General features: G+C 39.6%; 1 protein-coding gene across 1 annotated transcript in view; it reads right to left on the reverse strand.

The window, feature by feature from the left end:
• The window catches only part of Zmynd8 (Zinc finger MYND-type containing 8), a 181,857-nt gene extending 172,917 nt beyond the window's left edge, over positions 1 to 8,940 (reverse strand). Inside the window, exons 1-2 of the mRNA XM_080274703.1 lie at positions 8,524 to 8,940; positions 5,222 to 5,397 (exon numbers count right to left, since the gene is read on the reverse strand). Of these exons, the coding sequence (XP_080130829.1) occupies positions 5,222 to 5,397; positions 8,524 to 8,940 (593 nt within the window). The remainder of the gene's footprint in view (positions 1 to 5,221; positions 5,398 to 8,523) is intronic.
• Between the last annotated feature and the right edge of the window lie 3,031 nt (positions 8,941 to 11,971).

Raw genomic sequence — 11,971 nt, forward strand, 5'->3', positions numbered from 1 at the left:
CTCGTTTCACCTCATCATTCCACCATGCTGTCCCTTGCACACCCTTGCATCTCCTCCTCACTCCACAAACCGCCTCACACACTGCACCTATCTCTTCCGTGAATATCTTACATACGTCTTCCACCCCTTCCATCTGCTCTATCTCTTACCTTCCCAATCTTTCTTCCACTATGCTCTTATACTCTGTCATTTTCTCACTATCTTGCAATTTCTCCACTCTTCTCACAGGAGCTGCTTCCTCCTGTCTTCCCCTTCGTCTCCTCAACCACTTTCTTTGCAACTCTACCTTGGCCATTACAAAGTGATGGTCCGAGACTCCATTCCCCCACCCTCTCCACATTCTTGCATCCAACACCTGTCTTCTCATTCGCTCATCCACACACACGTAGTCTATCATTGCCTTTCGTTCAACAAGTTCACCATCCATCCTCCTCATTACTCTCCATGTATACCAGTGGATCATCTTATGACGAAAGTAGGTGTTGGCCTGACAATGAATTTTGCAATACTACCACTTCATTGCTGGCCAGCAATAATAAAAGTATAGTCCATTTATCCATCCATCATCCAATCCTACGTTGCCCCATGAGAAGTGTAGGAGCCCGGGGCTCTAAATATACCAAACCTTCTTTTAACGAATTTCAGTTTTAACGACCACCTTTAGCTGGCCAAACTTTAAGTTCACTTAATGAAGAGTTTGGCAATAGAATGGTCATGTGGGGCACACTGACCAGCATGGTGTCCCTACACACACACACACACACACACACACACACACACACACACACACACACACACACACACTACTCCGCATCTCACGGAAAGCCGCATCAGTCTCTGGGTGATCAGCATCGTGCGAGATGCCATAAGTAATGTATTTATTGAGAAAAAGAGCCATTTAGACTTAGCAGTATGTTACTGTGTATGACTGTACAGCCGTATGACACTCTACATTTAACAATCTTTATCCAATAAAAGCCACAACGCCTGGGAAGTTACTGAACAGCATGGTGTTTGGCTTTAACATCAAAGGCCTGGTACCATTTAGTTCATTATATCATGGGTGTACTGTACTCATCTGATTATGAGTCATTTCACAAGCGATAATATAAAACTGGCTGTTTTACCAATACAGTACTCACAAAAGTTACGCAATCAACTTTACCCTAACCCACTTCTTTCCTCTCTCCCATAACCATTTGCTTCTTCCCACTCATAAACTTAACAACTCACAAACCAAGACACACACAAATACATACTAAACTTTTCACATCTGAGGAGAATATTCTATTTATCTACCTATCTATTGCCAGACTCCATAATCCCGTGAGGGGTGGCCATTTGACTTTGAGTTATTTGTTTCACAGGGAGGGGCACTAACCCTCCACCAACCCACTTGTTGACACGTAGGGAGCACGTGTGGGTTGGTTATATGGTTGCCACCCAGCACTGTATATGGTTTCTTGGCTTAGGAGAATATTAATCCAGCAATATACAAATTATCATATCTGTAGTATTATATTTTTTCATCAAACTTTTGGCTACCAAAGCTTCAGAGTAAGCTTTCTTTACAGTACAGCAGTATACCAATATTACAACTTAAAAAAAAAGTTTGCTTAAACTTTCAGCATAAATAACCTCAAGTTACAAGCAGTTCTTTTAAATTACTGCTTATCATTAATTTCCATGTTTCTTGACATAATTTAGTGTCTAAAGCTATTTTTCTGGGAAACAACATTGTAATAGTTGGCAACAGGTAATAAACGGCTTTTATTCTAAAAAATACGCATGCTGTGGTTTGTGATATTTTGCTTTGATGACTTGGATTTCTTGACACTTCTAAGGCCAACAGAAACTCAATTTTCACATCAGCAATAGTGTGCAGAGGTAAAATCATATTTAAAATGTTGATATAAGCTTCATAATGGTAAGTGGAAATAAATACCATATTGAAAATAGGAGTTTTGCTTGGTCTGAGAAGTCTTTACTCTTGCATAACTTCATGTACACTGTACTGTATTACCTGAAATGACTTTTCACATACACCTTACACCTGATGTCCTTATACAATGGTTTACAGTGGCAGTAAAAGCCGATTTATGTGAATATGAATATACGAGGTGTCTCAGAAAATAGTTTACCATTTAATAAAGCTATGGAAGTAACACATGGTGAGTGAGCAGAACAGCCAATCACTGAAAGGTACAGTATATACAAAACATTTCTGTTGTCTTACTGTTCTGGAATTCATCACTAGTTTAAAACAACTGAATCAGTGATTAACAATTTATAGTAGTATATATGTACAGTATGAAATACTGAGCTGTAGAGTATGATACAGAGCCCAGAGAAAATTAAAACAACATAAAGGAACACAAAGCATACCATGATGTATCTAGCATCTATGATGGGTATATGATAAACCGTGCAACAGCTTCTTCGGACAACAAATAAAGTATGTGCAAAGTATTTTTCTGTGGGGTAATTTTATATCCTTCACAATAAATCACCATGAAGCGCTATAAATACTGCTGACTCACTGCAATTATTTGTTATGTTCAAGCAGACAGATGGCATACAAAAACTGCATTTCTTTCAACAAAACCACAGAGGATTGCTGGGCAGACACAATACCCAAAGAATGCTACTGGGAACTCCACTGGGCTACATGCTAACTCTCTCTGTATTCATTGTCATGTCATGCTATGAAATACCTAACATGACATATGAGAAGAGGTATCACAAAACCCTAGTGATTAAAAGGTATAAAACATTTCAAAGTATATAAGTTACAACACATAAACAAATAAACTTACTGTACATGCAGGTTATAAAAAAAAATAAATAAATAAAAATACTGGTACAAAGTCAGTTAGTGAAATTTTTGAAGTATGGTTTCTACATTGTTTAAACACAACCAAATACCTGAAGCTCACTCATCTCACCTGTATATTTTAATACAGACACACAAACTTCCAGTATTATCTGATTACCATGAAGTCTGAGACCTCAAACACTGGTCAGAAAATTGAATCAATTGCTGAAGAGTCTCTCTATTTACTTCAGCTGATTTTATTATTATTATCATCCACCCACTACGTGTAGCGGTGCCTAGTTATTCTTTCATCTTCATCATTCTTCTCTGTGTCTGCCCTCCTCTCGTCCTGTATCACTCCTCTTTCCTGTCATTTTTCATTACTCTTATTTTGTTAACAGGCAGCTTTATATTTCCTGTAAACCAGGAAACCATTTACAGCGCTGGGCGTTTACCATATAACCAACCCATATGTGTTATCAAATGGGTTGATGAATAGTTAGTGCCCCTCCCTGTAAAACAACTACAGTAACTCAAAGTCAAACGGACACCCCTTACGGAATTCTGGTGTCTGGCAAGACAGACAATTAGATTGATACATTATTATTATTATTAATACTATCCATCCATCCATCATCCATCATTATTATTATGTAGGGACAGAACTTGGTGTATACCAAATCTGACCACACTACCACTACATTTAATTGTTTATATTTTTCACACAATTCTTATTTTTCACACAACATCAATGTATAACAAATACTGTCGTAAATACCTCTCTCCATTTCGAAAATTTCAAGTTCTCAAATTTGGATACCAAGAAATATAGCCAACCCAACTAGGAATATTCTACCGACATTCATTATCATCATCATCATCTGGACCTCCTTTCCCATCCAAGGGCAGGGTGAGAAGTAGCAAAGTCCAGACAGCCCAAGTTTGCCTAGTTCAATGGGCCATGCTACCACTTACTCATCATTCAAGCCCCCGGAATCCTGGCTCTATGATACATCAAAAACATTCCCCACATCCTGTAGCTTCACATAAATGTACCCGATAAGTCAATCCAGACGCTGTCATGTTAAAAGAGGGTGCTAAATCCCTGATCACGCACTTCTCACAACATTCATCCAACCAGCTCAATCTCTTGTCAGTCCCCTAGCCTCACTGACATCCATACCTCTCTTCCTCACACACTCATCCATCATATCCCTCCATCTTCTCCTTGGTCTACCTTGCCTCCTCCCTCCTTCAAATTCGCTCAGATATACATTTTTCACCACTCCGTTGTTATCCATTCTCTCCACATGACCACACCATCTCAGTACACTCTCCTCGATTCTGGTATCCACAGACATCCTCACTCCACATCTTTCACAAAGCACATTATTTTGTATCCTATCCACTCTCTGTACTCCACATACATTCCTCAGCAGCCCCATCTCCACTGCTCTCACTCTTGACTTTTCATTTTCATGCACACCATAGTCTCACATCCATGTGTTAAAGTTGGCACTAACACTCCTTCATGTAAGCCACTCTACTTTCCACTTCTTTTGCACATTTTCCTCTCTTTTCTATCACTGTATCCAGGTATTTGAACTCTCTCACCAATTCCAGTCCTCTCCATTCAAAGTAATATTACACTAGGAGTCACTTTCTCTCTCAAGAACCATTACTTTACGCCTTTCAGCATTTACTCTCACTGCAAGATGCTCAAAGACACCAGGAAAACTCTGTACTAGTCTACCAAGTTCCTGTCCAGTATCTGCAAGTAGTACGGTATCATCAGCATAAAACAAATTTGTGATTTTCCATCCGTCACGATTCATTACCAATGCCATCCCTCTCTCCAATACTCGTGTTTTTACTCCTCTCATCACCCCATCCATACATGTATTGAACAACCAAAGAGATATCACACAACCCTGCCACACGCTCACACCGATCGTGAACCATTCACTGAGTTGCTCATTTGCCCTTACACATGTTTCACTACTATCATAAAAACTCTTGACGGCACCTAACAGCTTACCATCTACACCATACATGAACAAAATCTTCCACAATCCCTCTGTCTACTATGTCGTGTGCTTTTTCAGATCCATAAATGCCATAAACACCTTACAGTCCTTCTCACAACACTATCTGTCTTCATCCATCCATCCATCATCCAATCCTACATTGCCCCTACTGCAAATATTTGATCCACACATCCTCTGCCACTCCTAAAGCCACCCTGTTTGTCACTCACTAGCACCAAAATTCAGTCACTGGAAAACTGGTGACAGAGCTGTGCACGATGTTACACAACCAAGTGTCACTTACTATGTTTTATCAGAATCTGCCACAACAATATGAAAAATGAGAGAGAGAGAGAGAGAGAGAGAGAGAAAGACTTACCTGTTTTCAATATTCTCAGCCTGCATGACAGCATGACATTCACTACACGCCCAGTCTTCCTCCGGTTCCTTTTCCATTCCTGCACACTTCAGATGGAAGACCCGTGGACACATTTCACAGCAGATAAACACTCCCTCTCTATGACACTCCCAGCAATAATTATCATTCTGGTAGTCCTGTTGGGGAAGTAAAGCAATACTGTTAACTCTGCGATGCTATATTAAACTGTAGCACATAGCCCATAACTAATGCTTAAGTGGGGGGAAATGCAATTAAAAACTTAATTGAATTCTTCATGCGACTTCCTAAGCATTACTACTAATGCACAATTAGCCCGTTTGATTCTCCTAACACCATTGAAAGTGCAATATGAAAACTCATTTAGAATATACATCCTCAGCTTGCTTGCATCTTTATACTCTCCCAGACAAATAGAATTTCAGGATTTTATTCTGGCTACTGGTAGATTCATTTTTCCTGAATTCAGAAACCCCTTGCTGGCAAACAATTATTTTCAAATCATGTAACTCCAATTAAAACTCAGTATATGGACCTTTCACTACCTATACAAACTACAGACTTCTCTACACCTTAGTTTAAAACACTATACCAAAAATGTGACAATGCAGATGCTCCAACTGGAAACCAGTTGCCCTCATTGACCCTTAGGCTGCAGCAGCCCTAAACATATCCTATTTTCGTGGTGCAGGAAAACCAGTTTAAAAAATTGCATTTTCATCATGCATTTTGACCAACTTATACCTAGCCAAACATTTTAACACTGTAGTTAGACAAAGTTTATATTCCACACTGACAATTCATGACCCACTCATCAAGCATAAGCATGCAGCAGGTGCAAAAAATGACCGGAAAGTTCACATTTCAAACTGCTCTTCCAGAATGTACGACACAGTCTACCGATCAGCATTTCAGGAGTGCTATATGCAACTGTGGGGTTAAAGGTAAGATGGACTTTTGAATCAGGACCTCTACACAGCCAAAAATTTGGGATTTCTCCAAAATACAAGTAACAAAGGTCAATATAAGGCAATAATACAGGATATGTCAGATGTAAAAGCAACAAGGGAGGAACATGCAAAGGCATTTCAATACCTGTATGAAACATAAGGCCTTGTTAAATACCCAGTACAGTATATCCTTGCATAATGAATACAAGTACAGTCTAGGTATTTGTATAATGCTACTTGATATTGTGGTCAGACTTCATGACAGTGCTGCAAGCAAATCTAAATACTGTATATTGGCAGTGCTCCTGCTTAACTAGAATAAACTGTCAAGTCAGGGAATTGTCTGGCCAATCAGAACAGCAAATTATATACTGTACCTACCAAACTTTCACTCACCACTATCCAAGACCACCAAAAGTATTTCCAAATTTTTTCATAGTACCTAAAACTACATCTTAACACTTCACTTCAATGATGTCTTATTTTTTAAGCTTACCAAGATATCTCTGACTGAGGCAGTTTGACACTACCTCAACAGACTCCTTCAATGTGATTATACACACACACACACACACACGGACCCAATGGGTATCACTGTCGGTCTGCTAGTATTGTTGCTTACTGCTGAGTATAGCTATCACTGCATAATGTTAAAGGTCATTGCCTAATACAGCATTCCATTTCATGGAGGAAAAAAAAAAAAAAAAAAAAAATGGCCTAAAACACTAATAGGATATTACCAGTACAATATTAAAAAGACCTACCAGTAATAAACAACAATTATCCATGAAATACAGTATTATGAGGAAAAGTAGTATGGTACATTGAGCTAAACATCAGGTATGACAAATATTTCCTACTAGAAAAAATATATCATGTAGAACTGTCTAGTAATTCTCCTAATCAACAATTTTCAGTGAGCTGATGAGCTGACTATAATGAGGAATGGACCTGTCTTCTGTTTTCATGCATATACAAAAAGGGTGTCAATTCTAATTCTTCTTCACAGTCCAAGAACATACTGCCATCTTCATAACCACTTGCTGTGAGACTAACCAATCCTGAAGACAACCTACATACTATATGAAAAATAAGTAAATAAAAAATCATGTTTGGTTTGGTCCTATTCTGCTTTTACCTTACCAACTTTACTGTCATAACAATCTAATTTTATCTGATTATCAACAGCCTGTTCCCTTTTCCTGGCACATAACTTGAGAGGAGAATACAGAACCAAACTTGAAAGAACTCAGTGGAGTGTGTATCTCTGATACCTTGTTCTGACCTGGTATTCAAGTTAATGAAACTGCTGTGTTCTTGTTCACTTGATATACAGTATTTTATCTAAGTATAATAATTTCAGTACTGGGTCTGCAGAAACATAACAACACATTCTCATCAAAATTTTTTCATTATTTTTTTTGGGGGGTCACCATCAATACATATATGGGTAATTTATGGTACACAGGTGCTAAAGAAATATGCATGCAAGTGTGGTGGAACAAATATAACTCAGTGACTCTAATGCAAAGCTGTGGGGAAAAAAAAAAAAAAAAAAAAAAAAAAAAAAACACTATCTTTCCTATCCCCTTAAAGTAGAATGGAGGAATACAGAAGGGCAGCTTCAGGCTGGAGCCTACCAGGTTTACATCCAGATGTTGCCACAACAACACAGTACTGTATATAAGTGGTAGGTGGGGGTGCTCACCATCCACTCACTCAAGGTAGTGCTGCTCTTGGGTGACTGCCCTTTCCTCTCTTCCTTCCTTCCTCTTCTGTCTTTCCTTCTTTCTTTCCTCTTCCTTCTGTCTACAGGTGACTTTACACTAAGTGACATGCCAAATGATTTCTTGTACACCAAGAAACCATTTACTGTGCTGGGTGGTAACCATATAACCAAATTATGGTACCTGGTGGTTTAGTGGATAATTAAGGCACTCCAATCAGATTGAGCCAATGCAGGTTTATATGCAAAGGGTAGTTGGGGTTTACTGCTCATGTAATGCCACTCAGGGATGAGCATTGCTGGTCACTCTCATTTTAAATGTCAGGACCAACCTGCCGAACCCTGGCTATATACGGTATATATATATATATATATGAACTTTCTTAAGTTTAGTAGTTTAACATTAGCAGTGTGTAAAATTGGATATAAAGGTTACTACATTGTACAGTACAGCACTGTTGTAGATTTCTGATCAATTTTAAAACTAATATTATATATATAGTATGACCAATGGCAACATACAATCAGCACAGAAGATATTGTAATATAACAAGAGTTGTTTGCATAACATCCAAAGAGACAAAGAAACATTATTATATTGCTCTTACCTGGCCATTGTTGTCTGTCTTTCCCGACTTCCTCTTTTTAGTGGCTGGGGTGGCTGTGGAACTACCTTCTCTTTTTCTTTTGCCTGGTGTTTCCGGTCTCCCCATCCCACTGTCCACTCCACAGGTTGCTGCCTGAACTTTGGCCATGAATGACTTCTGCTTGGCCACAAACTTGGGATTATTTTGGCTTCGGGTAGATCTGGTATTGGTTGGGGTATTTGATGCTGAGCGAGATGTGCGTTGGCTTGATTTATCGGAGACTGAAGGAGTTTCCGAACCCGTTTCCGAGGCAGCATCACGCTCGCTCCCTGTGACAGACTCCATATCACTGAGGTTCTCATCTTCCTCCGATACAGTGGTCTCTTGATTGGATAGTGTAGAGTCATCGTCCAGTGGTGCTGGCTTGAGGTCTGACATCTTCCTGCATTTATGGGAGTAGTTGCCAGCAAAATCTGTAAATATAAGGAAACTGGTATAATAACATGCCTTAATTCTTAAATACCAGTAATTTACCCCAAGACCTGTTAAGCCTGGCCTGGCCCTTTGATTAAATCAACGTGACACCATTGTTCCACTTACAAAACCCCTGTAGCTACTAGGGCTGGTTATGGTACTACTGATGGTTTTCTACAGGCTGGAAGCATAAACCAGTGTCAAAAGTAGCAACCGTTCTAACAGTTTACATAAAGGGAAAATCTCTGGTAAGAAATTGGACCAGAAAGTCTAATGGTGTGAACTTCAGCCTGATTTTTACTTCCTGTACTTGTGACTAAGAGTCCAGTTTACAAGTAAAGCCACTGTAACGACAGCTAGTTTTCCAACTTGAGGCCTCATTTCAAACTTATGGTAGTACCTTCAAGGATTCCTAGTGGCCAATCACACAACAGTGAATGTTATCAGTATTCAGGACAGAAGATTTGGATTTACAGTACTGTACCAGTATCACAAAAAACTGATACCAAATGTAAGACTACCAGTGCTATTAATGACACAAAAGTTATGAAAGTTTACGTTTATTTTCAAAACTGCACGTAAGTGCAGCAGCTATGTCGGATAACAGTTGTCATTATTGCTGATTATTTCTTTTCTCGTTACATATGTCTGGAGTGAAATATGTAACGTGCAACAGCTAATTACTGTATTGTGCCGTATTTTCACATACAGTAAGACCTCACTACAACGGACTAATTGGGGCCCCAAGGCATTCTGAAAAATGAGAAATTCCGATAAAAGGAACATCTGGACTTCCCCCTGATAACCCGGACTTTTTCCGATATATCAGACATTAGTCCGGATCACGTGAACGGTTTTTAAACTGTTCTGACTACCGTTGCAGTACTGTACTGTGCTATATTTTCACTACATTAATCAAATGGTATAATACCGGTATATATAATAATACAGTACTGTACACTGATCAACATGTCTTTTATTTACCTTATTGTGGTGAACATTGCTGAAGTGGTCAGGCAGTCCACACTGCTTCTGGCTTTATCGCACTATTTCCGATATAAAGGAACTTAGTCCGGTAGCTCCTCGAGTCCAATAAAAGTGAATTCTGGTCTACTGAAGTCCATTATATCGAGGTTTTACAGTATTAACTCTGCTACAACTTAGCTAAGAGAAAGAACATGTACCATTTGTGCAGACAATTACCAGTACTTCCACTTCCATTAACACTGCTCGAAGTGTCTGAAGCAGGACCCATCAGAGAAACCTTGGGACCCTCATGCTGGTGAATGTTGCAGGCCCCTGATCCATTGACTGCACTGATACAGTAACCCCCTATATAATATGAATGATACATCGTGGGGAGGGGGGGGGAAAAGTAACCATCACTGTTAATCCTTGCCAGACAGACTCTATTCCTTGTATGTGATTATCAATGCTATTTTATTAGGCCTAATGTTCAGTATGTATTATTTGACAATTACTATTAGCAAGTTCCTGGTTTATTTTCTCAGCCCTCTTGGGCCCAGGACCTAGTGTCTTGGGTACCAATAACAGCTTCCTCTCCTGGGCCCTGGTCTAAAGTGAAATGAGCATGTAATAAAACAATTACCTCAACATTTAATGAGAATGTTGGTGTGTATAAAATGCAAATTATGTGGCAAAGATGAAAGGTGATATTTCAAGAGCCACCATCCCAGGAGACAGTATGACATCAGCAAGTGACACAATTTGAGAAATGAATTAATGTAATTTGTTTTTTTCATGGTCAATCAGTGTTACCGCATTCATTTCATAACAAACATTACAAGATTACATTAACTCAATGTCTATCTTAAAACATCTAAAATTTATACTTCATTTGTACTTACTATATTATTACAAACTCAAATACCGAACTACAAATCTAAACTGTATCAGTATCAGTCCATATTAGTCAAAATAATATCACTGAAAATGGGCAGGATATTCCAAATCATGCTTGTCAGACCGTTTATAATGGTCAAATCAACCTTTAAAATAAAATAAATATGGTGTTTTGAAGTGTTACCGTAGTCATTTGAAAATAAAATAAGAAATAAGATTTCCTTGTTCTGAATACATTCTTTGACGCGGGAATGCAGTATAGTTGTCCGGATGTGAGGTCATACAATGGCGAAGCATGCAAATCAGTAACAGGAACAATGGTGGTAATTATGATGCCACAGAGGAAGGGTACGTGTGTTTGCAGTCACTACACAGTAATCCTCGCTCCGCACTGACAAAATAAACTCAGCTGGCCTCGCCACCTGCCACAGCTGATGCACCATAACAATCCTCACCTGCTTCCGTAAATCCTATAAAATCCTTCACCAGGGCCTCCATTCATAAATAAATCAAGTGGAAACACGGCAAGAGGCCTTAAATCAGCGTAGTGTAGCAGGAAGCAAGAGGAGAGTGAGGAAGCAGTGAGGAAGACTCGTGGTTTTGGCTGGGAACGCCGCCAACACTCACACCCTCGAACCTTCTCACATCACCAGTCCCTCCCCTCGCTACCTCCCTCTCCCCTCCTCCGAACTTCCTCTATAAATAAGCGTGGGTTTACTTCGATGTTGATGTTGTGATGATAGGCAAGTTTACTTACCAGGGGGAGCAGATAAGTTATCTTTGGAGGGGAGTTAGAGACGGCGCGCATCCGTCCGCCATCATCACACTTGTGTACTGAGCGGGTCTCCTTGCCGAGCACTCCCCGCGGCCATTGCTCCTAAGGTCTAATATCCTCAGTCATTCCACACCATTTTGGGCCTTTTTGGCAGTGTCCTCCTGCGAGCCTGTCTCACCGCTTCGATCTCCCGAGTGGAGATGACAGTAGAGCCGCGTTAGAAGGCCTGCTCACCTCATATCTCGGTGATCTTCCTGTAACCCATGCATTTTTAATCAACCAGTGATGCTCGTATGGCGCAGAAGAGACGGGGAGGCGGTAAAGTCGGAAATGGACGTTCTATCATTTCTTTCGTAA

Source organism: Coenobita brevimanus, chromosome 59, assembly GCF_032717465.1.
Source record: "Coenobita brevimanus isolate Jiangsu-jjx chromosome 59, ASM3271746v2, whole genome shotgun sequence".
NCBI lineage: Eukaryota > Metazoa > Arthropoda > Malacostraca > Decapoda > Coenobitidae > Coenobita > Coenobita brevimanus.